We start from the raw sequence: 26,999 nt of genomic DNA on the forward strand, positions 1-26,999 counted from the left end.
TAACCATATTTCTTTTTTTTGGGAATCCCCTATAAGTTTTTGTGTTCGGAATGATGAATCTCCGGAATTATACATCTTTAGAAAAAAAACGAACCTTCGGAATAATGAGCATCCCTGAACAAATAAATATGATCGGGCAATTCCAAAAGAATGATTTCACTATATTTGTTGTTTCTTACGCGAGAATATGTAATACAATTTTCAAAAATAGCTATTACGTAATATCTGTACAAGTACTTTTCATTCGAGCATGCCACAAGAACCAGATTTTATCTTAAAGCTAATCTTGAGCTCTGGTATGGGAATTGTATTTCAAGAGAACATGGCTACAATTCATTCTGGATTGTTTATCCTGCAGTAGATTGGTTGTTTGAACTAGTAAAATAAACACAGACTCACAAAAGCTTGCTGAAAATCATCTTCAATAAAACCACAAATCTCATTTGCACATAGTAACCTGTGTTTAATAAGCACATGGTGTTGGGCCTATATTTGATTTCCTTATCTTTCTATGCTCATTTCTCAGCCCCCTAAACATGTTTTATCAAAATTGTTTGGCACATGTCATTTATTTATAATCTTGAACCTTCAGTATAAGTTTTGTTGGATTCTGTGGGAATTTATTTTCTATCATTACCAGAACTCAAGCTTGTCTTTAAAGGTAAAGACCAGTATTGGAAACGCCCCAATTTCAAAAAATGAAATGGAAGCTCTCATTACCAATCATGTGAAAGAATATGTTTTGACTAATACATGATGATAAAAAATTTGCCGGGAAACCGCCTGCGAATTCATATATTTGGTAAATTTGTTTCTCTCATGGTCTGTGAGAGATATAGGGTAGTCCCATACATCTTTCTGTGTATAGTGCTTGTAACTTTACGAAGAATGGGCCAAATTTCTTATCATTTTGATGATTCCAGAACCTTGCAGATGCTAGATGCTAGAAGATCAACCTTTTCTGATCGATTCCACAACGTTTCTTTCACAATGTAATCGCATGACCATAACTGGTCTTTACCTTTAAAGATACTATGTCCCTTTTGCAGCCAACATCAAATTATGTAGAACTTTGCAGGAACTATGATTATGTCATGTATGTCCTATCTGTGACATTTAAACGTTAGCAGTGTCCTAATATTTAAATTATGTAAGGAAACCTGTTTACTTGCTAGACTTCACTGTCAGACACTATTGATTGACTGACTGGCTTTTTTTCTTCTTTGGTAATAACATACATAAAATGAGCTCTAAAGGGTACATGAGCATTTGTCTACATCAATAACCCACTTCTTTTAATGGCCAAAATTAAACTGATTGAATCTTTGCGCAGCATAAAACGTACAACCATTCGGTACAATGGTCTGAAAATGAGACTATTACTTACTGGCTCTATAGCTCTTAAGTCGATTTGACAAGTAATAGTCGTTATTTTCCTACTTAAAGACATTTTCAAGCCCCCCTTTTTTTAAGGGAAGTTCTAAATTAGTATTATCTTTCAAATGCCGTTGGAATTTAACCTTTTCATTTTTTGGCCTGCAAATGGGACATAGTCCCTTTAACATAAAGTTGAAGCTTCTATTAAAGGTACTATGTCCCTTTTGCAGGCCCCAAAAATGAAAAAGTTAAATTCCAACTGCATTTGAAAGATGATACTAATTTAGAACTTCCCTAAAAAAGGTGGGGCTTGAAAATGTCTTCAAGTGGGAAAATAACGACTATTAGTTGTCAAATCGACTTTAGGGCTATAGAGCCCAAAAGTAATAGTCTTGATTTTCAGACAATTGTCCTGAATGGTCATACGTTTTATGCTGTGCAAAGATTCAATCAGTTTGATCTTGGCCATTACAGGAAGTGGGTTATTGATGTAGACAAATGCTCATGTACCCTTTAGAACTCTTTTCATTTATGTTATTACCAAAGAAGAAAAAAGCCAGTCAGTCACTCAATAGTGTCTGACAGTGAAGTCTAGCAAGTAAACAGGTTTCCTTGCATAATTTGAATATGAGGACACTGCTAACGTTTAAATTTCACAGATAGGACATACATGACATATTCATAATGCCTGCAAATTTCTACATAATTTGAGGTTGGCTGCAAAAGGGACATAGTACCTTTAACTTAAAAATTTAGTAGGCGAATTTTTGTAGACTCCTATAATGACTTCTCCACAGAGAATGATTTTCTCGAGGCAGCATGCAGACAGCAATACATTTATTGAGCCATTCGGCTCTACGAAGTCTAAATGATTGGATAAAATCTCACATTAGAAGTAATAATAATGAAGATAAAAACATGTAGTAATATTTATACTAAATTAAATGTTTCTAAGCGCTATACAATATTATTCCCCGGCATTAGCCGAGCCGAGCTACTTTGATATTATTATAAGGGGCTCTGGTATTTGAGGAATTTCTTTCTACCGGATACTCATTCAACTGGGTGGAGAGTGGCAAATGTAGATTAATGCCTAGCCAAAGGACATTATAGCTGCGACTGGACTCGCACTGGGAACCATGTGATCCATAGTCCGGTGACGTATACACTAGACCAAAGGTCTGTGTCAAATGCGTTAACAAAAATAATTAGGGTTGGTAGCAGCGTAAACTTCATGTTATGATTACGCCAACCATTATTATTACAATTTTTTTCATTCTTTATTATTATTATCATTTTTTTCTAAATACCCTACGTTTTCTGTGAATGCTTAAAGAGCGTTCTTATATTTTCCCCTTCCATGCATCCCGAAGAAAAAGGGCGGTGTGATGAATACATTTTATCTTTTAAAAGAAGATCGATGGATAAATCCCATCTTACAATGATATCATGTACAATGAATAAGCTTGCGATAGGACGTCTAAAAGGCATGGTATAATCATAACATGCATGACGCAGAAAAACGCTTTCGATAATATAGAGATGGACAATAATTAACAGCACATCATAATTGTGCCAGAATAGTTTGCGAGGGGTTCGTCCCTCCTATACTCTTATTTCCACGGAGTCAAATTTCACTCTAAATGGCGTCAGCTGGGAGTCAACTCTATTCCTAGTTAAAGTGACACGGATTCCGAATCAATTTGACTCGGATTGTGTGGCATCAGCTGAGAATTGACTCAATTCAGAGTCAAGATGACTCCTTTTCCGTGTCACTTTAACTAGGAATAGAGTTGACTCCCAGCTGACGCCATTCAGAGTGAAATTTGACTCCGTGGAAATAAGAGTATACCCTACACACAAAATGACGATTAAAAATTCCCCAACCATTTTAAGAACTAGTCGTTATATGCCTCCCGAATTTCTTTACCGTCTATTATATTGACTCTATTACCTAACCGTTGCGAAATTTTTCATCAAGTGGATAGGGTAACATTATTGCAAAGAACAAAGATCGGGCTATTCAATATTAAACCAAATTTAGACTGGATAAAATGCCAAATATGATTATGAGGTTATTTCAAGTTTAAACCCTATTATCATGAATATTGGGATAATAAATGCATGGCTGGAATCATTTTGTCCCCAAAAAGGGCAGTATAATTTAGTTGCATGGGCAAAGAAATGCCTAATTCATGATAACAATAACATTTCAGTTATAGCGCTTTATCATAATATACAAAGCGCATGTATGTGTACTTCCATATAGATTGTTTAAGATACATATATTTAGTGTACAAGACGTCGTATGAATTTATGGATATCATTTAATCATGTCGTTAATGATTAAATATTCATCAACGTGGTCTAGTTGAGAAAAAAAAATCATCACCGTGTGTAAAATATGAGAGAAGAAAGTTGAATATCAAATACATCCAAAAAGTGTTTGTGTAACGCGCTTCAAGACGCTTTTATAAAACCGTCTTGAAACGGCAAAAAAGTTTACGTTGATATGATTTTTTTTCTCAGAAAGGAATTCTAAATAGAACGGAAAATGTTATCTCACTGGTCAAAAGAAATAGTCCTGTAAACCTTTAACCAACTAAACTAACTCAATATTTAACTCTAATGTCACTTTCTTTCACATTTCATTTTCATGTTATCTCTGTTTTCTTTCTAATACTTCAAGCATGCGGATTGACAATATTCTGATTTTAAGTTTGTCGACAAACCTTACCTTTGCATCATGTTGCTGTTACTTTCTCTTTTATTGTATATAATGAAACAACAAACCTATACTTGTACTGAACATAAATATTATTATTGGGACGATTCAGTTAAGTGTCCATTTTTTGTTTTATAGCGCAAAAGGTTTCACATCAACAAATATCATGAATGTAAAAATAATTCTCTAATTACAGAAACAGAAACTTTAATTTCTTACCGATCAAGAGAAACACCGCCAAATATGGAGTGAAAGTGAAGAGAACGTAATTTTTCCGCTGCAAAAACATGTTTCGTGTCCCGAAATACAGCCGACAGTTTAGATCATCATTAAGTTTCTCAAATCATTTGAAGGCCTAATACGGGAATCTACTCAAAATTCCGACATGACGAAAAGTACCCTCCTGAAATGCTCTAGTGGTGATTACTATGAAGAAGCGAATAAATCATACGATGAGCTGCAGTCGGTCCGCTGGTTTTATTCAAATTGTCTTGTCCACGAATGTGAGAACATAAAACCAATCAGGAAATGACCATCTCTGAATTTATTCGGATTTCAGAAAAGAAAAGAAAAACGTGTTTTATGGCGCCTTCCGTCATCCACTCCCTACACTCTTCGGCGGGGAATGTCTTTCGCAGCACAAAATACGTTCTAGTAGATCAGGGAGTTCCCTATCAACTCACTGTGTAGATTTTACAATAAGGAAGGAGAGAACAAATTTACCCGGTTATCCATCGAGTTTTCTTCCTAAGTGTGAGTGTGAGAAACTAAAAACCTATATTTATCATTTCAACCGACAACCGTTACCTAAGCGAGAGTAGATAAATTTATTTTGTTCTGATCACTTGAAGTCGAGCATGATGATTCTGTACTTTTTAAAACCATTAGTTCCCACGAATTAGAAGGGTTATTTTTCTCTCTCTCCCTCCTTCCCCTTTATCTGTAATAAGTTGATGAGCATCGAAAGTGAAGTTAAAGGGTTGGTGTGATCGTGATTGCAACCAATGGACAAAATAAAAGTGTTCGCAAAGGTCGTGTGCTTTAGGCGTAGCAGGGGGCAATACGTTGAGGGGGCACTTATAATTTATTCATCCATTAATTGACCATTTTGATAGCAAAACCAATTTGTAAAAGCAGTTCAAATATACTAATGCATACAAAGTTTACATAGTTGTATTTTATTGTATTGTATTGATTAAACTTCATTGATGTACATCAATATTCTGTAAACATATATATACCGTATAAATCAATTTACGATGGAGTGTTTATAGCAAAACAGAAGAAAACTTATATCCAGCAGATACACTCTTTTTTTCTTTTTGTAATATTATTCAAAATTATATTTTACAAAATACATTCCCAATGATTGACAGGGATCATAATTTAGATTAGAAATGGATAAGAATCGAACAACATGTTACATTTGCATCGGCAGGGAGGGGGCATCCTTACTCCCCGAATGAAGTGCGAATCATCAAAGCCTTTCACCCCTCTCTCTTTCACTTTCTGTCTTTTTGTCTCCTTTTTCGTATTTATTTTATGGGGAAGACACTCACGCATCCGGTGTCCTTGGAAGCTACGCTCTGTATTGGCATTTTTAAAAGTGGAAACTGTTTACAGTTCTAAGACATTCATTTTCGCTCTTAGATCTCGAGTTCACCTTTCTTTGTTTTTTTTAATACTTTTATATGATTGGTGCTACCTTAATTCGTTGTTTGTGCTGTGAGAAAATTATCACTACTTTTGCTTTCATTTTTGACGAGCGGCTTGTTGAATGCCTCTCCAAATAAGAAAGGTTATGCTCAGTAGCTTATCATAACGTACAGTTGATAGCTAAATTATTCATACCCCCTTGTAAATTTCACGCTCTTTGTCTTTTTCGAAACTACGAAAGGTGGACTGGTTACGACATGTGGTGTCCTGCTTTTTCCTTTTGTAAGAAACTTTTATCTTAACTAGAAACATATTTTGTCAAACTTACATGTTATTCATTATATTTATTTGTATGTTTCTTTGTATTGATATGAAAAAGTGGAAATAAAACAAAACAAACAAACAAGTTGGTTCCTTTGTTGAATACTTTTAGATGTAAATCGGGGCAAATCAATTTCTCACATACTTAAAAAGCTAAAAAAAAACTTGGTAATCATAGGGTATGAATAATAATAGTTTTTAATTATTGTATCCCTGCTCTTCTAGCCAATGCTAATGAAGTAGGATATCTTAAAAAGTGCCATAGGGTTAAATAGGGTTCATAAATAGCGATGTCACCCTAAATATTTACGTCAAATGATACTCCTTTAACATCCGATTATTTCAAAGAAGTTTGTAAGATAACAACGAAAGTATAGGGCAAACGAAACTGAAAATTAATTGATAACTACGATACTTTGCATGAATTATTATTGAAGTGGGTCATTATTGTAACCATCTAAACACTTCCCATCCCTTTCTCTCTCCATCTTTTTCTCTCTCTATCTTTCTCTCTCTCTCTCTCTCTCTCTCTCTCGATCTCTCTCCATCTTTTTCTCTCTCTATCTTTCTCTCTCTCTCTCTCTCTCTCGATCTCTCTCCATCTTTTTCTCTCTCTATCTTTCTCTCTTTCTCTTTCTCTCTCTTGTTCTCTCTCTATATATTTCTGTCTCTCTATCTCTCTCTTTAGTCTATCTTTGTCTCTCTCTCTCTCTCTCTCTTGCTCTCTCTCTCGCTTGAGCGCTCTCTCTCTCTCGCTCTCTCTCTCTCTCTCTCTCTCTCTCTCTCTCTCTCTCTCTCTCTCTCTCTCTCTCTCTCTCTCCCTCTCTCTATATAATATACTGTATCTTTATCTGTATCTCTCTATCGGTAGTAGAGCTCCCTCTTTTGTTCTCTTTCTCTCCTCAAATTTTAAATGAATCCCAGCAGCAAGTAACAAGCATGATGCAATTTGAAAATCATGATGCGCCCGCCGCCTCATGCTTAATTCTTCTGTTTCAGTTTTGATATGCTTGTTACTTTTTTTCTCCCTCAAAGGTGTATTCATTATTACGCCTAGTAAGTGCCCCTTTTCAGGTAAGGGCCCGGCTTTACCTCTGATTAATTGCCCTATTCAAATCTGAGAGGTGCCCCTTTTTTCCTAATAAGTGCCCCTTAAAATAATGGAAAGTGCCCTCATTTAAAAAAGAGCCCCTTCCCCTTCTCACAAGTGCCCTTTTTCATCTCTGGTAAATGACCCTTTTCAGGTACAAGAAGTTACTCCTTTTCCCTTCAGATATGTGCCCCTTGGCAACTTGTATAATTACCCTTATATTCAAATCTGAGAGATACTCGTTTTACTTTGACAAGTGCCCCTTTCCCTCGCATTTATAGATGATAAAATTATGTTACTTCAATGGACTATTCAGTCTTCCGTTATGAGAATGTGAATATAACCCTATCACGATTGGTTTTTTTTATTCTTTATAATTTTTCGCACTGCGACCTCACAAATCTTAAATCATTTTGTCCTCGCTCGCGGGCATGGTGGCTCAATGGTTAGAGCGTCCGCCTCATGAACGGGAGGTCGTGGTTTCGATCCCCGGCCGAGTCATACCAAAGACTTATAACAATGGGACTTTCTGCCTTCTAGCTAGGCGCTCAGCATATTAGATTGGAGAAGGGTATGTTATGCAGGGCCCGCTGGGAGAGCAGTTTCATAACTGAAGTGGCTACCCTGGGTAAATAAAACGTTATTATTATTATTATTTTATTTTATTATATTTTCGCTTAGAGATTTCCCTTCGTAGGTGCATGCCCCTTTTTTCTTCCAGAAAATGCCTTTTTTTGGTGGTGCCCCCCCCCCCCCATATATTTCCCCGGGCTATAGGCACAGAAATGATTTTCTGTGCCTATAGCACAGAAAATCACTGAATTTTCTGTGCCTATAGCACAGAAAACCACTGAACTAAAAATCAAATTTTTAGTTCAGTGGTGATAGTTGTTGTTGTTGTTGTTGGTTGTATTTCTATTATATTTCGTAGAAACTCAGTGACTGCTTCGTTAAAGGAGCACTAAATTCAATGTTTACGTAGTTTATTACGTGGGAATACGTAGCCTTTATTCAGGCCAAATAGTTTCCGCTATGAGCACTTTGGCAGTAAATATTTGCGTTTGATGTCGAAATTGCGTGGATATTGAAAATTGTATAATATAATTGTGATCAAGAGTGCTACTGATAGATTATTCTATGACGAAATATCATATGAAAATAAATATTAGCCCCAGATGTTTTACCCCAGCACAAACATCATTAAGCTATCAGCTCGTTACAAACATTTGAGGCTTGAACAAGACCATACGTTGACGCCTACATTTTCCACTAGGCCTACGAGAAGTCTAAGAATATATATCCATATTTTATTCTAAAATCATAAGTTTTGTGACCAAGATCCTTCTCTAGAATCAAGATGACGGTTTACAGTGTGTATATCATCAACAGAGCAGGAGGTTTAATTTATCAGCTAGATCATGCCAACCCTAAAACAGAAGTGGAAAAGACGTTCAGTTATCCGCTCGAGTTAACGCTGAAGATAATGGACGAAAGAGTCGTCGTCGCATTCGGTCAAAGAGACGGAATACACGGTAAGTCAGTGTACCTGTGTGTGCAGCGCACTATACCAATCGACTCGAAATAGGCCTATTTTTACTTTCATGTGTCTAGATCTAGTTCTTAGTCTTATATTATCACTTACATTCAGATGATATTTAGTGAGTCACTGTGAGTGTGCTCAACAGAAGAAAGAAGATAATCAAAACATGAATAAGATTAAGTTTGTCATTTCCACAAGGCGGCTGGTTAGTCGAGTTTTTCTTGTTTCAAACGCTAGACGGGTCTAGACCTACAGTAGAAGTCAAAAGGCTCCCATGTACTCTGCACACTCACTCATTATAGTTGCATGCACACAGTGTCTTGAAGTGCAATATAGCATGTTAAGTTAGCAGTTGATGAGGCTTGAATATGTGATTGATGAATAATATAAAACTACTGAAATAACAAAAAACAAATGAGACTTTCGCAATATTTGTCATTTTCTGTTTCTGTTTCTGTTTCGGTTGCGTCGGTATACTCGGGGTTAACTGTACTTCACCAACGTTTCTTCTTCCAGTGTAAGTGCTGCTTCAGTGTGATGAAGATAAATGGACCAAATGTGTGTGTATATGTGGAGACTTTCACATACGGTATCCTGTTATTCCATATTGCATGAATGCATATCGCTTAAGAAGATAGATCCAAATTTGATTCTTAATTTTACTCAGAATTCATTCTAAATTTGCATGGAATGCATTTCGACCATGAATGATGCTAATATTGCAGATTTTCAAAATAATTTGATGCAAACAGGTTCAGATAAATTTTGGTAATGTTTGCTTTGTTGTTTTTCTAATCAGTTGGACACACGGTGCTAGGCGTGAATGGTGATAATGTCAAAGGTCGTCAGCTGGAGGATGGTCGTGAGGTGCTTGAAGTGATAGCCAATCAGGAGAATTACCCGATAGCGATCAGGTTTGGACGGCCCAAACTCTCCACCAATGAGAGGATCATGTTGGCTAGCATGTTTCACTCGTAAGTATCCATAGGAAAATGGATAGCTATCTATCCCGGTATATATAATATTTGATATTTCTGTCCCATATCTTGGAGGCCGTTGGGGCGACAATTAATTGGACCTTGAGACACAGGTTTTCCATAACTTTCTGTCATAAGCTGCTCAAATGACAATCTTGTTAACTGCTTGCTGCTATCAGGCCATGTCCTAGTAGGTCTGATCCTCTTCCTTTTTCCATTAGTGCCTCCTTGCAACATAGAGGCTGTTCACACCGGCAGAGATAGCGCGGTCTAGCGCGCGCTATCTCTGCCGGTGTGAACAGCCTCATACATGTAGATACCAATAAAATGAAGAATGGGTGCAGTGAGTGATTTAGCTTGAAGAGCTCTTAAGGTGGATAAAATAGGATCCCTTTGTAAATAACTTTTAAATAAACGGTGACAGACTTTAAAACTTGTTGGAAGTAAATACATAAAGAGCTTTCATTTTTTTTTAATTGTGCTTATCTCATTTCATCCCCAATGTATATCTTTAGGTCATTATGTTATAGCCTGAACATAGCCTGATGTTATTAGATCTTCAGATTATTTCTTTATTCCAGTCTGATTTGTCACTGAATTAGTGTCCAGCATGTTCAATACTCATGACTCGCCCAAAGATATTTTTAGCTTCATCTTTAATTGGGGAAAATTTTTTGTTACCCTTTTATACACTTTTACACACTTTTACAGACTTATACAGACTCCCCCCCCCCCCCCCCATACTGCTGATATGCACTGTGAATAAGGGAAGCTGTATGTTTGTCCCAAAAGCCTTTTATCAGTTAGTGTGTGTGTGTGTGTGTGTGTGTGTAGTTTAACAATATCAGTGCGTTAATTTATCAATAGTGTATACATGAAACATGACTGTCAAATGAGTTCAAGAACTTCAAGCCAGGCATGCTGTTAAAAAAAAAAAATCTTATGTCATTTACCACATGACAGTGTACTTCAGCATTACAAATTGTATTGCACATACATGATGTATGTGAAAGTGATTTGTGATTAATGTTATAGAAAATGAAAGCAGTGTCGTTTTCAAGAATAAATCACCATTATGGGTCATGTTTATCCCACATAAGTGCAAAAGACGTCGGTCTACTCTAACCGATACAAACAAGCAATAATTGATAAGTGTAGCCTATGGGTTCATCCTTCCTGAGTGAACTTTCCTAATGTCATCAATCATTTTATCTTTCTCCTCTCTCTCTTTCTCTCTCTCTCTCTCTCTCTCTCTTCTCTCTGCCTCTCTTTCTTCTCTCTGCCTCTCTCTTCTCTCTGCTCTCTCTCTCTCTCTCTCTCTCTCTCTCTCTCTCTCTCTCTCTCTCTCTCTCTCTCTCTCTCTCTCTCTCTCTCTCTCTCTCTCTTCTCTCTCTCTCTCTCTTCCTTCTCTCTCTGTCTCTCTCTCCCTTCTCTCTGCTCTCTCTCTCTCTCTCTCTGCTCTCTCTCTCTCTCTCTCTCTCTCTCTCTCTCTCTCTCTCTCTCTCTTCCTTCTCTCTCTGTCTCTCTCTCCCACACACTCATATATATTGCTCTCTTGCTTTCTTTATGTCCGTCTGACTCTCCTGTGTCTCCTACTGTGTGTCCTCCTCTGTCACCCCTTCTCTTTCTCTCTCTCTCTTCTTCTCCTGTATCTTCTATCTATTTTCTGCCCTCTCACCCCTATTATTGCTTTTTTCTATTCTCCTTCCCTCACCCCGCCTCTTATTCGCTTGAATACTTTGCTCTATTATTCTCTTTTCCTCTCTATTCCTCTCTCTACCCTCTCCATCCTCTTCCCCTCCCTCTCTTCCTATGCTCCCTCACCTTCTCTCATACCCCTCTCTCATACCCCTCTCTCTTGCACTCCCTTCATCTCCTCTCACCACTCCCTCTCTTGGCATCCCTCCATCTCTCTCTCTCTCTATCCCTCCGTCTCGCTCTCTCTCTCTCTCTCTCTCTCCCTCTGTCTCCCTCTGTCTCCATCTCTCTCTCTCTCTCTCTCTCTCTCTCTCACTCTCACTCTCAGGTTATATGCCATTGGAAGCCAGCTATCACCAGAGCAAAGGTCATCAGGTATTCAGCTTCTTGAGACAGACGCATTCAAGCTATATTGCCATCAGACACTCTCAGGTAATACCTTAAACCTTTCAATGTATATCTACATGTAGTACTGGTTAAAAGCAAAAAAAAACATGACAGAAAATTATCTTAGTATGTGATGCCGGACAGATAATGCAAGTACATTCGACTTAAACAAATTAATTAAAGGAGCAGACAGCTGAGATCTCATGGGTAAAGCAAATCTGGCTGGATTTTTGTAGGTTTATTTGTAAATTTTTTGTTTTGTTTAATTGGTTGTCATTGTATTTTGTAAATAGCGCTTAGAGACTTGGGTGGAAAGCGCTTTATGAGCACCATTTTTATTATTATTCATTAGGTATTCTTACTGTACAGGCAGGACTTGACATGCATTTACAGTGAATCTAAACATATTGGCCCAAATTCACAAAGGAGGTTTGTCGACAAACTTTGGTTTTTTATAAATGTAATGCTTCCTGGGAGAAATTTCAATTATTAAATATATTTGTGGCTTCCTTTGTCGACAAACCTCCTTTTGTTTCGACAAACCTCCTTTTGTTATTTACAAACCAGGTTTGTAAAAAAAACGCGTCAAAACGCGTCATATGACGTACATAAACCTCGGTTTGTCGACAAACCTCCTTTGTGAATTCGGGCCAAACCCTTTTTACCTTTACATGACATTATTTCATAATGCAAATGTTAATGAATTCTATTCTTTATTGACAGGTGTGAAGTTGATCGTGCTCGCTGACCCCAGGCAAGGCACTATGGAAGGACTACTGAAGAAGATCTATGAACTTTATGCGGATTACGCTCTCAAGAATCCATTCTACTCAATAGACATGCCAGTCAGGTGAGCTCTTGATTCAAGATTGCATTATTTGCAGTAACTAAGCTTAAAGATAAAGACCGGTAGTGGTAAAATTGCGGTTCAAAGGTTTCGGGTGCAAAATATCCTTTCAATATTGTTTAAATATTGCCTTCAGAGGTTTTGATGGCAATACTTCTACCTAAATTTGCAAAAAAGCAGAAATATATGCCTAAATGTTAAACGTTGAAGTGCATTCGCGATATCTATCCAGGCCGGATCGATATGATAATTTACCAAATATATCAATTAGTAGGCGGTTTCCCAGCAAATATTGTATCATCACGTATTAGTCAAAACATATTCTTTCACATGATTGGTATTAGAGCTTCCATTTCATTTTGAGAGGGGGGCGTTTCCAAAACTGGGCTGTACCTTCAACTCGTTCCATAATTTGGGTAGGAAATCCCATCCAAGAATGTAAATATTTTACACTCTGAGGTTCTGCTTGTAGGAAAAAATAAAACAATATTTAATTCTTTCTTATGAGTGTTCCAGTTTGAAAAAAGTCCAATCAGTAGTGATTCTTGATTATTACTACCACGTACAGGGATGGTCACTAAATGTAAGCTGATTTAGCTTTCTCTCCGATAGTAAGGCTCAAGGTTTGCTCACAAGATATATCGTTGTAAATTGTCACAGTTCAATGCTGCAGTTTTTTGTGCGATAAATAACGAAGGTCCTATGCTTACACACTCATCTGTGTTCTATGTGATACTAATCCGAAAACTGAACGAACTTCCCTATCTAAATCTACTAACAGTTGTGGTCAAGCTGGAGGTGTGCAACTGTAATGTAGTACAAGTCCTAAGGTACTTTTTAGGGGGTCTACTCGCTATTTATAAGGACCGCTATTCATAAACGACTGTGCTAGTCATTTAGTCACGCGTTATGGATAGTTGTCCTTATGAATAACGGTCCTTATGAATGTGGTCCTTATGGATATCGGCCCTTATAAGTGCTACTAAAGGTTTAGTGCTACATGGACCTTTTTCTTCATTCTCTTCCTCTTCCCATTCTTGTTCTATTTCAGATGCGAGCTTTTTGATTTGAACCTCCAAGCCACCTTAGAGGCGACTGAGAGAACCACTTTCTATGCTCCAGGCTCATGATGACTGAGCCAAAGAGAGAGAGAAATGTAACATTCAATGAACAAGAAAGACTATGTTCTGGACTTATGTCAGAGACATGTAGTTCTCACAGAGAATTTCACACCATTCAGGTGTGATAAATCACAGAGAGTCGACTTCACTTTAATGACCAATGGACTCCACTTCATGTGTCCACCCTCCACTCACTTCAACAAGACAGAAAGCTTTGAGAGGCTTCTGTGGGACACCCAAGTTTTGGCTCTGGACATACGAGATATGTCAGTTCTCACAGGCAATTTAACACCATTCAGGTGTTGTCATTCACGGAGAGTGGACTTCACTTTTATGACCAATGGACTGCACTTTGAGTGTCCACCCTCCACTCACTTCAACAAGACAGAAAGCTTTCAGAGGCTTCTGTGGGACACCAACTTTTGGCTCTAGACTTACGAGATACGTCAGTTCTCACAGAATTTCACACCATTCAGGTGTTGTTAATCACAGAAAGTGGACTTCACTTTAATGACCAATGGACTGCACTTTGAGTGTCCACCCTCCACTCACTTCAACAAGACAGAAAGCTTTCAGAGGCTTCTGTGGGACACCAACTTTTGTCTCTAGACTTACGAGATACGTCAGTTCTCACAGAATTTCACACCATTCAGGTGTTGTTAATCACAGAGAGTGGACTTCACTTTTATGACCAATGGACCGCAGTTCATGCGTACACCCTCCACCCGCTTCAACAAGACAGAAAGCTTTTAGAGGCATTCAGAGGCTTCTGTGGGACACCAAGTTTTGCTACTGGTCCATGCTGTCTTGATAGACACAGCAACTGGTTATTCCCTGGTACTTTCACCAAGTCTGGTGTATGCACACTATGATGCAATGAACGTAGAAACAGATGTGACTATATCTTTATCCCATTATCAGCAAGGCCTTGTTGGTTCCTGCTCTCAGTGTAGGGCAATAGGAGAACTCGGTAGTAAAGAGGTTAACGGTTGTTGGACCAAGAGATTTTTTTGTGAATTGGAGGAATTATAAATTTATAGTGAGAAACGAAGCAAATCCGCTGTTGAATTTGCTTGTTGGATATGCTCTTACGATTACTGCAGATATGAACATGATGTGATAAGGTTGATCTTATACACTCTAGCTGTACACAACTTATTTTAAGGGATTGGTACACATTAACTTACAGTTTCATGTCATACCTTACACCTACTTGTAAAGTACTGTACACATGTATGTGATATGCATATAATTTAAAAGAAAGGGGGGGGGGTTGAATCAGTCCTTATACATGTTCTGTCACATGGAAAATATGAACAAGTGCAATATGTTTGGTTATAGAGATGCCATGCATGTGGGATAATGGAACTGATAAAATAGGCTTAAACCTTCAACCAGATGGATGGAAACGGATGGAAAATAATATAAAACTATAGAAAAGGTTTGTGGAAACCATCTGATGAAATCGATCAGCAAAATCATGAAGTAAAGAAATGCTTGGATTTTCCTGAATGAACATGACACATTCAATGTTAAATAAGAACATTTCGTAATTTACACAATTTGCTTTTGTATCCCCAACATGTACGTGTGCATACTTCCCCTTTATAAATGCATTTTGTGTAAATTAATTATATTATATTATTATGTTATATTATATTGTAAAAATGTATTAGTATTGTTAAAAATAAAAAGGGAAAACAAAATAATATGTTGATATGAACTATTTTTTTGTTGTTGCAAACATTGTTGAATGTCTGTCACTTTTTTCATCTCTTTTTTTAGGTAGAGTCACATATATTTATCTCCCTCTGTCTATATTATTCATTTACGTTTTTTTTCTGTAAGTGAATTTATTTTGCTGGTTGCCTCACCTCGACCCTCCCAACCCCCCCCCCCCCCAAAAAAAAAGAGAGGAGGGAGAGAGAGAGAGACTGTGATAGGAGAGTACATTGGGGAGAGAGAGGGAGAGAGAGAGAGAGAGATAGTAAGAGGAAGGGCAATGTTATTTTCCTTACACAATAGGCCATTTTCGTAATGTGACCAAATTGAATGCATAAGTCTTTGTGAAGTGCCTCAATACATATTATTTAATTAACCTGAAAAGAATAATAGTATTTCAATAGACAGAATCCGAACTGCATACATTAGTTGTTGTCAGGTTGGACAAACATTATGGCTTGACCTACCTAGCAACACTTAGTATATGCAGTTGCATTCTGACTATTGAAATACTATTATTCTTATCAGGTGAATGAAATAACTTGTATTGAGGCACTTCACAAAGACTTGAGCATTAAATTTGGTTACATTACAAAAATGGCCTATTGTAAATGAATATGAGGTAACCCTTATATCTGAGGGAGGGGGGGGGGGCTTAAGTGAAGGATCCCACTATGAAAGGCTACGATTTACCTGTATGGAACCCCCCCCCCCCCCCCTTCTCTCTGTCTGTCTGTCTCTCTCTCTTTACTATATGAAATAAGTGAACATTCTGTATAAGCCTATCTGCACTAGTTTGGCCAGGGGGGGGGGGGGGGGGGGGGGGGGGGGGGGGGGGGGGGGGGTATACCTCCCTTCGTGGTCACTGGCAGGTGGTTAAATATCAATTAACATAAGAAAAGGGGACCATGGGGTACCGCTTAGGCATTGTTGGCTATATAGTGTGAGTCCCCCAACAAATTTACACCTAGAAAAATTGCTAATTATTTTAAAAATCATCTATGAACAGTAAATTATTATATATCTTACTCTCGCAAACGACGCCTCATGTTCATCCAAGCGTGTACGCATACCACACAAAATGATACTAAATGATTCGGGATAAAACACTCTTTCATAAGATGTATAATAATTTACTGTTCATGGATGATTATTAAAATGATTAGCTTTGATTCATTTTTTGACTAACACTGTATAGAGGGCGCAAGTAGCTACAAGTATAAACTATACTCTATATTTGGGCATCATGACTACCTAATAAATGATTCGGAATTGATTTCAAAGAAACAAATCTTGGTTAATATATCTTATTTTTATGCAATCTTTCACCATGTGTGATTCCTTCCAAAGTGATATAGGCCTATTCTTCTGATATACATCACTCCACACGGTGAAATGGTGTGTGAGTCTGGTCGTTGGGAGGGGGTCGAGGAGGAGGGAAGGGGAGGGGCACAAAGCTCATCTTACAGGGATGTTGGAAGATAGAGAGCACTTTGTCGTATATGATCTTAATTATCTCTCTATCTCTCTCTCTCTCTCTCTCTCTCTCCCCCACCCTCTCTCTCTCTCTCTCTTTCGCTCTCTCTCTCTCTCTCTTTTGTTCTCTCTCTCTCCCTCTCCCTCTCTCTCTCTCTTTCTCTCTCTCAACTAACTAAAATGATCCCCTCATTATGTTGATTAAGAAGCTCATAAAACCAACTTGGAATTAAAAACTAATGCCAATCCGTGTAGATCGGTAGATCATTTATGGTACAGTAAACACAAGTGACAATTAATACCAGAGCCTTTGAAAACAAAAATTCTCCCACGGATTAATTTAATCTTTCATAATAATTTGTATTAAATGCATCAGTAAATAAAAAACAACAAACTATACAATGTACGATATAAATTTAAACTGTAAACATGTTGATGGAAATGCCTAAACAATCGCTCAGTAACAGATTTGTAAAACAGGGAAAGAAACAAAGTAACTAAAACTAATCGACACTCATCTAGAAAAAGAAAAAGAGCATGGGTAAATTTCATGACATGATAACAAAGATCAAAGGATTGGGTGCTTGAAAAGAAAACCGAAGTATTTTGGGCACATCGTGAGAAGGGAAAACAGCAGGTATGGCTTCATCAGCTCGAGATTGCCAAATAGCCCGCTATTTCTGATTTGGGAAATAATCCCGAAGTTACAAATTGCGTCTTCATCAGCTCGAGACTCGACCTCGAAACGTGAAACTCGAGCTCGAGACATTAGCTCGAAATATTTTGCTCAGCGTTCGCGCATAATATAGTGCGAGTCTTCGGCCTGGTGAAGACCACAGGACAAATAGCGGGATATTTTGCGAACTAGCCCAAGATATCTCGGGATGATTATCTCGACCAAATATCCCACTAATTGCAACTTCGGGCTAATGAAGATGCAAATTAACGGGATAATTTGCGACCGGGATAATTAAAACAGCTGGATATTTGGCAATCTCGAGCTGATAAGTACGCAAATTATTTAGGATACCGTTTTGGAAGGACATTGAGGTTGAGGTCGTCCGACAACAGTTTAGACAGACGAAATGAAGGTCTGGTCAGGAGGAAGTATGGCAAGAGCTACGACTAAAGCTAGAGATAGAGGAAGATTGCGAGCTTTTAAGGCCATGCACAGCAGTACCTATAGGCAACATCTGACAACGAGAGAGAGACAGATATGAAAAATGTTGAGCGCCAATATCTAGTTGACTAATCAAAAGCGCGGATGAGACTGAAAAACTACTGAATATCTTGAGTTCAGTTCAGATCGTTTAGTCATTTCATTTTCATAAAAAACACAGCAAAGGCAAATAAACATACTAAGGCAAAGAATGTTCGGTATATGTATGCAATAACTTCAAGAGAAATAGGAGACCAAAGGAAAAGCCCATATTATGGTGACCTTGTTTAAAAAAGTTCCCCTAAATCTGTTTATGACTCGCCTGGGAAAGACGAGTGGTGACTAGTTGTAGGCAATGTGGAATAGGTTTTAGTTGGGTTTTGAAAGTGGATAGCAACATACAAGAGCGAAGATACCAAGGAAGACTGTTCCACAATAATTGGTACCCAACAGAGAACGTGTTCGATGACTCTCAAACAGATATTTACAAGCATGCTGGTCGCAATTTTTCTTTAGGATCTGATTCTGGGCATTGTAGGGATTATACAGTAGGCCTTTACACGGCTTAAATAATCTCTTTAAAAAATGAGAGAAATAAATCATATATTTTTTAATTTCATTCGACTACCTTTCGACCATAGTAAGAGAGAGAGAGAGAGAGAGAGAAAGAGAGAGAGAAAGAAATATATTAAAGTAAACATCTTATACATGTACATGTACTTTGATTCTAACGATTTTGAAAGCTTACACCTACACCCCCCCCCCCCCCCCCCAACAACAACAAAAAAAAGTTAAAATTTCTATTTGCCATTTCTAAGCAAGGTCATTCTTGGTCTTCTGACTAATTTTCTCAATCTATGTTTTACATAAAAATATGTTTTAGCATTTCTAATAAAATATGACGTTACAGTCCGATGTCCAAGTCCAAACGTCAAAGCTTTCTCGAATCTGAATTCCCCACTAAAATCCTCTTCGATCCTTTTCTACTATTACTACCTCTCTCTCTCTCTCTCTCTCTCTCTCTCTTATTTTCATAATGCAAACACACCACAAATACTCTCACACACATTCTTATAATGTTCTGTCTTTCGGTCTCTCCGTCTTCTTCTGTTTAAGTTAGTGTCAACTGTCCATATATACGATGCTATATCAATTCCATCCATTTCATATCTTTTGCAGCCCTCCCAAACATCGTCATCAACGTCAAGCATTTGTTAAATAGTTGTTATAGATTAGCTTGTTGTGGCTGGAGAGTACGGTGGTGGTGGTTCAGCTGGTCCAGGCGGCCCGTTTAGTCCTGGTTGCCAGTGTGTTGGCAATGTTGTACTGGGATCGGTCATACCGCCTGCGTCCTGTGTCCAGACACTTCTTTCCGACCAGATGGGATGACCGTGCTGATCCAGCGGGAATGCGTACACCAACGTGTTCCCATAGCCGGGTGTCTGCGGGAAGGACTGGTACGACGTCGCCTGCCCTGCGCCATGGTCAGGGTGGACAGCGCCCTCACAATGACACGTCGTAGACCCATTTGTATTGTACTGGTTTCCAAGCAGACTTTCACAACTTCGCTGTCCATTGGCTGCTTTGACGAGATGAGGAATCCTGCACAGATCAATAAGCCAGCCACATCCGAATAAACCAAACGTGAAGAAGTAGGCAAAGCCCCAACCCCAGCGATGGAGATAAAGGTGATGCATTCCAATGATCCCTAGAGGAAACCACATCAGGTAGGCATCATCCATGTGGAACTTCTCGTTATCGGTCTTCAGCTCTCTCTTTGTCCTGAAAAACAAGTACGGCATCCTCACCAGGTCAACCAAAAAACCTACACCCATGCATCCGAACGTCAAGAAGTAGATGACACCGAACATCCATCGGCGCATGTAGAAGTGATGCAGCCCGAGGAATCCCAGCGGGAACGCTAGAGAGTAGGCATCATCCAGGTACATCCGGTCACTGGGGTTCGCAGACAGAGGCCGCCCAGAGCGTAAAGTGCGGATATCCCTGTTGGCGCGTCTGGTCAGAGCCCAGATGCGGCAGAGATCGTACAGCCACCCGACGCCGAAGAGACCCATGGTAAGACTGTAGAGGATACCATAACCGGTACGACCAAGGTAGTAGTGATGGCCACCTGCAGGAGACAGAGATAAGAACAATCAAATCAAGTTTTAGTACTGTACTTCATATTTCCGCTGCCCCGTGCCAATGGAACAAATTCTCTCTGTTTCTAAGAAATAGTACTTCACTAGACTTTTTCAAAAACATCTGCAAAGTTGTACAATCTTCTTAATTTGTCCTTAGACTATAAGGGACAGTGCCATGTATCCGGAAAATTCACTATTATACATGTATCAATCAAATTCTTCTTCTTCTTCTTCTTCTTATTGCTATTATCATCATCATCATTAATTTGTATTATTATTTGTATTATTATTAATTTATCATTGTCATTATCAGTAATATTATCCTTAATTTTACCGTTACTATTATCATTTTCATTATGATTAATATTATTAACATTATTATTATCATTATTATTATTAATACATTATTTCAGTATCGGCTGTATAACATCAGCATTTTATATCACTACATATATATATTTTTTTTGGGGGGGGGGCAGGGGGTAGTTCCCTCATCATTTAAATCAGATTAAAGGATGGAAGATGCAAAATTGAAATTATGCATTTTTCACAAATAGATAGGGTGAGGGAATGCTCAATAAATTAAGATATAAAGATGTTGACGTAAATATTAATTTTCAATATAAAAAGAAAATTTGATTACGAAATTACGTTTGCCAAGAGTTTGCTTTGCGAGTAATACGGAATGCAAACGGTCGGCAATATAATCACCTTTATTTTTCTGTTCGTAATCTGCTGTGATTTATTTGTATTCACCTCTAAAACTTTCTGTTTACTTCGCTGTCTCCTATTTTTCTAAATTTACGATAATTTTATTTCATAAGTTCATTGTTGAAATGTCTTTATTTATGTAAACATGATTAAATTATTCTTGTCAGGACCCCTTGGTCGACCAGTTATGTCACTGATGGTAATTCGATCGTTACAAGCGTCATCATAAATATCATCATCATCGCCATCAACTTAACACTATGATTATTATCAATAATTATTGATTTTAATATTATCATTAATATTATCATTATTATTATCATTACTATTAATATCATCATCAACATCATTATTATCATCTTCATCATCATCATTGCATTCATCATTATTATTATCTTTGTTATTATTGTTATTATGAACATCATATAATCATCATAACGACAAATACCCCCTCCTATTATTATTATTATCATCATCATCATCTTTGTTATCATCATCATCATTATCAATATCATTATCATCAATACTATTATGAACATCATAATTATTATCATAACGACAATAACCCTCCAAAATCGATAAATTAATGCCCAACCGGCCCGGCACCACCTGCTCCATAATCTATATAAGAAAAGTAAAATATCCATTGGTGGTACTTACCAAAGATGCCAACAGGTGGTAACCAGAAGAGGTAAGCTGAACATAAGCTCCTCTCATAAAGCTCATCATATGGACCTCCGTAGAGAACATAGCCTCTCTCAGCATCAGCTCTTCTCTTCTCGTTTGTTTTCTTTACCAACAAGGCAGTCGGAACCAATCAATGATCCATCCGATTCCAAACACCCCGAAAGTGAAGAAGTAGAGGAATCCAATCCCTATACGTCCCAAGTAAAAGTGGTGCAGTCCAAGGAATCCGAGGGGGAGGCACAGGATGTAAGCTTCTAGGAGGGACTTTTCTTCGACTTTTATCGGAGCCCGCTTTGTCATTACATCGCCCCTTTCCTGGTCAGTGTCCGTATATGGGGTTTGTTGTGAAGGCTGGGGTGGTGCCGGTTGCGGGAAAGCTGTTGCTGCTTGTTGTGGGGGTGGTTGATATGGTTGTGGTGGTGGCTGTTGAGGCTGTGGTTGATGTTGTGGCGGTGGTTGTTGCATTCCTTGGTAACCATCCCGCTGGTCTTCCTGAGATGGAGCAGAGGGGTGAGGGTACTGGATAGGTTGGGCCCCGGGGTCGGTCGGCGGGTGAGGGTAGGACGTACTCGGCGATGGCATTCCCGACCCTCCTAACCCTCTCGCTATATCTACCAACCTTGGTTTATCCGACGAGTTCTGGTACCTCTTTGGGTTATCCAAATCCATGTTCACGTCACGTTTAATTCCGGCATTTACTTATTCAGGAAACAATACGTAGATCACTTCCTTTCATAAAAGAAAGGTGCTATAAGCGCGGACTTTTCCCAGTCAACAGGTCAACAGTGTTTCGATCTATATAATTATATCTCTTTGCCTTTATTTTGTTGGAACAATAGTGTGTGTATAATCCCGTATCTCCTTGACCCTCGTTGCACACTCGATGAAACCTGTATTTCTTACAGTATCTCGGTCACCTTTATCCAAAACTATCACGTCACGAGATAATCTGAAGTTTATGATCCTTTGCCGACTGATAACATGATAATCATAGATACATCACCGTCACGTACAATGTATGCCACAGGCGAAGAGATTATTACACCGTACAGTATACATGTACATGTGCAGAACACAAAAACCCAGTTCAGTGGTTGAGGGAGCCTAGTTCACATTCACAGACCTTTTTAGTCGTAATGCGTCTCGTGGTGTCTGAATTGTGATGTTATGTAGACTATAATAGTCTACTGCACACCATAGACTATTTGTTATAGCTGTTCCTGATACAGCCAGATACTGACAGAGTTAGGCTCAGCATAAGGCTTTATACAATTGATTTCAATATCAAATAGTGCCTGTGCATGCAGACTAGTAAGGCTACGTTATGTACTATTCGTAGAACGGAAGATGGTCACATGATGATGTAGTGGTTATTTGCAGACCCGGCGCAATGAACAAACACAATAGAAGATCGGAGAACGTAAAGGTATCACTATGCATGACTGGACTTCTTCATGCACACTCACGTGATGTTATATTTGATGTCTTGCATGAACAGAGGTCGAGACTCCCACTTATGCGACCCTGTTTACACGATTTTTTAATGTTTATATCCTATTCCAACGCATGCAAACGAAATAATGCTTCCCGAATGCGTTAACATAAATAATTGAATGACTACTCATACTATTTCCTAGCTACATGGTCAAATGTCATTTTATTGTGATCATTCTAAGCTGCTTTGAAACATATTGTTTTTATAGAGCTAAAACTTAAATGAGAACAAACCCGACAAGTCAACACTCTTGAAAGTGTTCAATTACTGTGTATGATTAAACGCAAGATATCTTGGATGATTGTCGAATTAGCCATGATAATAATTCACTTTATTTTCAAACACTATATCCCTGTGGCCATAATAAGCTGATACAATTAAGGCATGTTTAGAAGAATGAACTTTGCGAAACCATTTTAAACCAGGTAAATTTAATTTCTAGTTAAGTCTTCAAAATGAAACTACTCAGAAAAGAGTGAGAAAGATAGAGGAAAGAGTAAGAGGAAGAAACTCGGTAATAGTATACAGAAACTTGATAGGCAACCCATGTTTACGGCTCATCCGGTGTTGTCTTTCATTTTCTGTTTTTGTATTTATTTGTTTTTAAACTGTGTTCGACTCTCACTGTGTGTTTATAGTTTTATACATAGATTTGTGGAGTATTAATATATTAAGGAATCATCTTTCGGGAAGTATAACGAGAAATATATTTCAAAATAAACATTCTCGATTATGAAAGTAAAAACGTCATCAGTGCAGTGTTGAGCTGGCAACAGATCCAGGAAATAATCGGCCAATTGACTCTTTTAAATCCCCTCTACATCTGTGATCAGAGCCCAACAAATGTGATGACTTAATTTCACTTAAATTGTATCATAATATGAAAGAGGATGGCATTTAAAACACATTTCTGCATAGATTTAAAAAAATTGAAGTCGAAAAAATACCCCCCCCCCCCCCCTAAGTCCGGTGTGTAAAGTCAATACGGGCCGGATTTTTGTGTACTACGAGCCGGACTTTGGTGCGTGAAAAGTACCCCTATACCGGACATTTTCGGAACAATCATGTGGTCCCTTCGACCCCGGAGTGGGGGGGGGGGGGGCGAGGTCGAATGTCGATGAAAAAATACACAATTTAGGTGCATGCGTTCAACAGAAAACTCAAATTATGTATTCTTTTATCAATATTTGTCTTCAAACATGTTGGGGAATATCTTTGCAGGAGTGTGTCTCAATTTGACATCCTCCCCCTTCCCTATTGGTGTTTAGATTTTGTCTGCTTTCCTTTTCCTTTTTTTTCTTATCTCAACAATACAGTGTATCCTTTTTAAGGGGTTGGCGTTCATAAGGCTAATTGCCCTATTTGTTATACCCCACATCCCCATAATTTTTTTTTTGCTCCCCTCCTTTGTATTTTTCTTGTAATCAATCTTTCATCTGTATACCATATTTGTATGTTTTAATGTTTTGTTATGGAGAATGAAATGAAATGAGATGAATTGAATTGAACATTAAGTAAAATTTTGCAATCCGACAAATTTATATGGCGAATGAGGGGCTCCCAACACTTAAGAGGGGATTTAAAACAACAACTACATCAACAGAATGCAGCGGCAGCAACAATAACCACAAGGACAACAGCATCAACGAGAACATGAATTAAGCAAGGGGAAGAATTGTTGCCCTCCCCCACCACTACCACCTCTGACAATACTGAATAAACGATTTATGCCACATTGGTCCTAAGTCATAAGTGAGACCGTCAACAGACATTATATCGCATTCTGAGGTATGCAGGGATGAAGCCATGCACGGTAAAGTTTTTCAAAGAAATATCTCTGGCAATTCAGCAACAAGGTCAAAGGGGGATGAGCAATCGCCCCTGCCCCCCCCCCCCCCTGGATGCATATCTTGTCCTATTCGAATTTGGAGTTTCAAAGTAGTGTATAATTTTAGAGGAGTTACACATGTATACGGCGAAAACTATTAGAAAGAGAGAGTGATGGAGAGCGCAGACATAATGAGGGAGAAAGGAGAGAGTGAGAGAAAAAGAAGTAGAGAGAGAGAGAGAGAGAGAGAGAGAGAGAGAGACAACCTGAACTGGAATAGGTTTCAAATGTGAACGGGGTTGCACTAAAATCCAAGTATGATCCGATCTCGTGATATTAGGGTGATATCAAATACGGTCAAGAAAATTAAACAATTATGACGTCATAATCTAAAATATGTCGACTTTGAACTTGTCTGTGGATTCTATGGAGAGTCGTTAAATTTAACCAGTACCAACTCGAATCCTACATGTTCTTTGCTTACATTATGTTTATTTTTTTTTCTTTCTTTCTCTATTTTGTTGGCAATTTCCCCACATTGGTTCTTTTTTTTTATCTCCATCTTTCTTTCTTTCCCTTTTCCAGACGTTCATCTGTCTTCAATCTTCTTTATTCTTGTTTTTTTAATATTTTAGATATCATTTGAGAATGTTAAAAATAAGAGATGTAACGTGTATAAGTTGATAAGTTGATAATGAACCAATTCTTCTTTTACTGGTCATACAGTTATAGGCATGGACAAGGGATGTTTCTTTCCCCGGGATAGTATTATTTTATCTTGAATCATTGAGGGCTAGTTAAATTGCAATGGGGCCCCTTTCATTAAAATAGAGTTGGTCGGTTAAATGATTATAATTGTTCATCTCTCACTCGATCTTGTTCCAGGTATCTGATCTCTTTCTCTCTCCCTTTAACCCCCCCCCCCCCTCCATCACCCTCTCTGTCTCTCTCTCTCTTTCTCCTTTATTTCACTTTCTTCTCTTCACTTTCCCACTCACCCCCCCCCCCCCCTCTCTCTTTAAACCACACTATCTCTCTCTATTTCACCTCCTTTATTTCACTTTCTTCTCTTCCCTCTCTCTCTCTCTCTCTCTCTTTCTCCATCACTCTCTCTTTACCTCTGATTCCCTTGCTACTACATGTAAGTAACATGTAATTCTGATACCGCCAAAAAAAAAAAACACTTTTTTTTAAATATGGCTGCTTCACGGTCGTGTAACATCCTACCGAGTATCAAGCAAAACAACACGATTCCGTACTGAGTAAGTTCATTCAGTTTAATAAAATTTAATGTCCTGCTTGATACAAATGTTTAAATCTACATAACTTATCAGCTCACATGCAGCTTTGCCCACTATACTTTAAAATGCTAAGGCAATCGACCTAACATGTCTATAGATAGAGCCACTGGTTCTTGAATAAGCTCATTTACAATATAACAATATGCCAGTAAATACAACAGTAATATAAATAAAACTGCCCACAAATTGTTTATACCTTAATACAAAGCTAAATGATGTACATGTAGTTTATGTTTCATTTTTTTCCCCTTCTTTTAAACTGAATGGAATAGCATGCACGTTACTACTTTAAGTAAAAACACCAACCTATGAGTTAATTATGACTGACCGCTATGATCTTTGAAATATCATTTTGAAATATCAAAAAATTAACTGTATGTACATTATTGCACTTTTAATTCTAAATGTGTATCACTGGTTGTAAATGTAACTAAAAGCCAATATTTAAACTACAAAACAGAGACATTCACATACAAACATTAAGATATAGTTATTGGTCCAACTCATATGAACAAGACATTCAGAGCCAATTATAACAAAATAATCATACAGTTGACAGCTAAAATATTCATGCCCCTGTCTTTTTTGGTGTGTTCTCAAGAATGAAATTTGGATTGGTTGGATTAGGGCCTTTCTTGAATACTCCAAGATGTAAGATGTCACACTCACAACAAACATAAATTAGGACAAATAATTGTTCACATATATAAAAATTACAAAACTTGGTAAGGGTATAA

The 26,999-nt window shown here is 38.0% G+C and overlaps 1 protein-coding gene and 1 non-coding gene across 2 annotated transcripts; one reads left to right on the plus strand and one right to left on the minus strand.

Annotated features, from left to right (window-relative positions):
* Positions 1-8,444: 8,444 nt before the first annotated feature.
* Positions 8,445-13,906, plus strand: LOC586589 (trafficking protein particle complex subunit 4). Its single transcript, XM_786365.5, has 5 exons — positions 8,445-8,701; positions 9,509-9,683; positions 11,713-11,816; positions 12,495-12,621; positions 13,670-13,906. Exons 1-5 carry the CDS (start codon positions 8,527-8,529, stop codon positions 13,746-13,748), a joined length of 660 nt encoding a protein of 219 aa, XP_791458.1. The 5' UTR covers positions 8,445-8,526; the 3' UTR covers positions 13,749-13,906.
* Positions 13,907-17,781: 3,875 nt separating this feature from the next.
* LOC100892773 lies at positions 17,782-22,684 on the minus strand. Its single transcript, XR_004062783.1, has 2 exons — positions 21,612-22,684; positions 17,782-20,227 (listed from the first exon to the last, which is right to left on the minus strand). It is a non-coding gene; the product is annotated as an uncharacterized LOC100892773 (transcript).
* Between the last annotated feature and the right edge of the window lie 4,315 nt (positions 22,685-26,999).

This window comes from Strongylocentrotus purpuratus, unplaced genomic scaffold, assembly GCF_000002235.5.
Source record: "Strongylocentrotus purpuratus isolate Spur 01 unplaced genomic scaffold, Spur_5.0 spur5_scaffold_1, whole genome shotgun sequence".
Classification (NCBI taxonomy): Eukaryota; Metazoa; Echinodermata; class Echinoidea; order Camarodonta; family Strongylocentrotidae; genus Strongylocentrotus; species Strongylocentrotus purpuratus.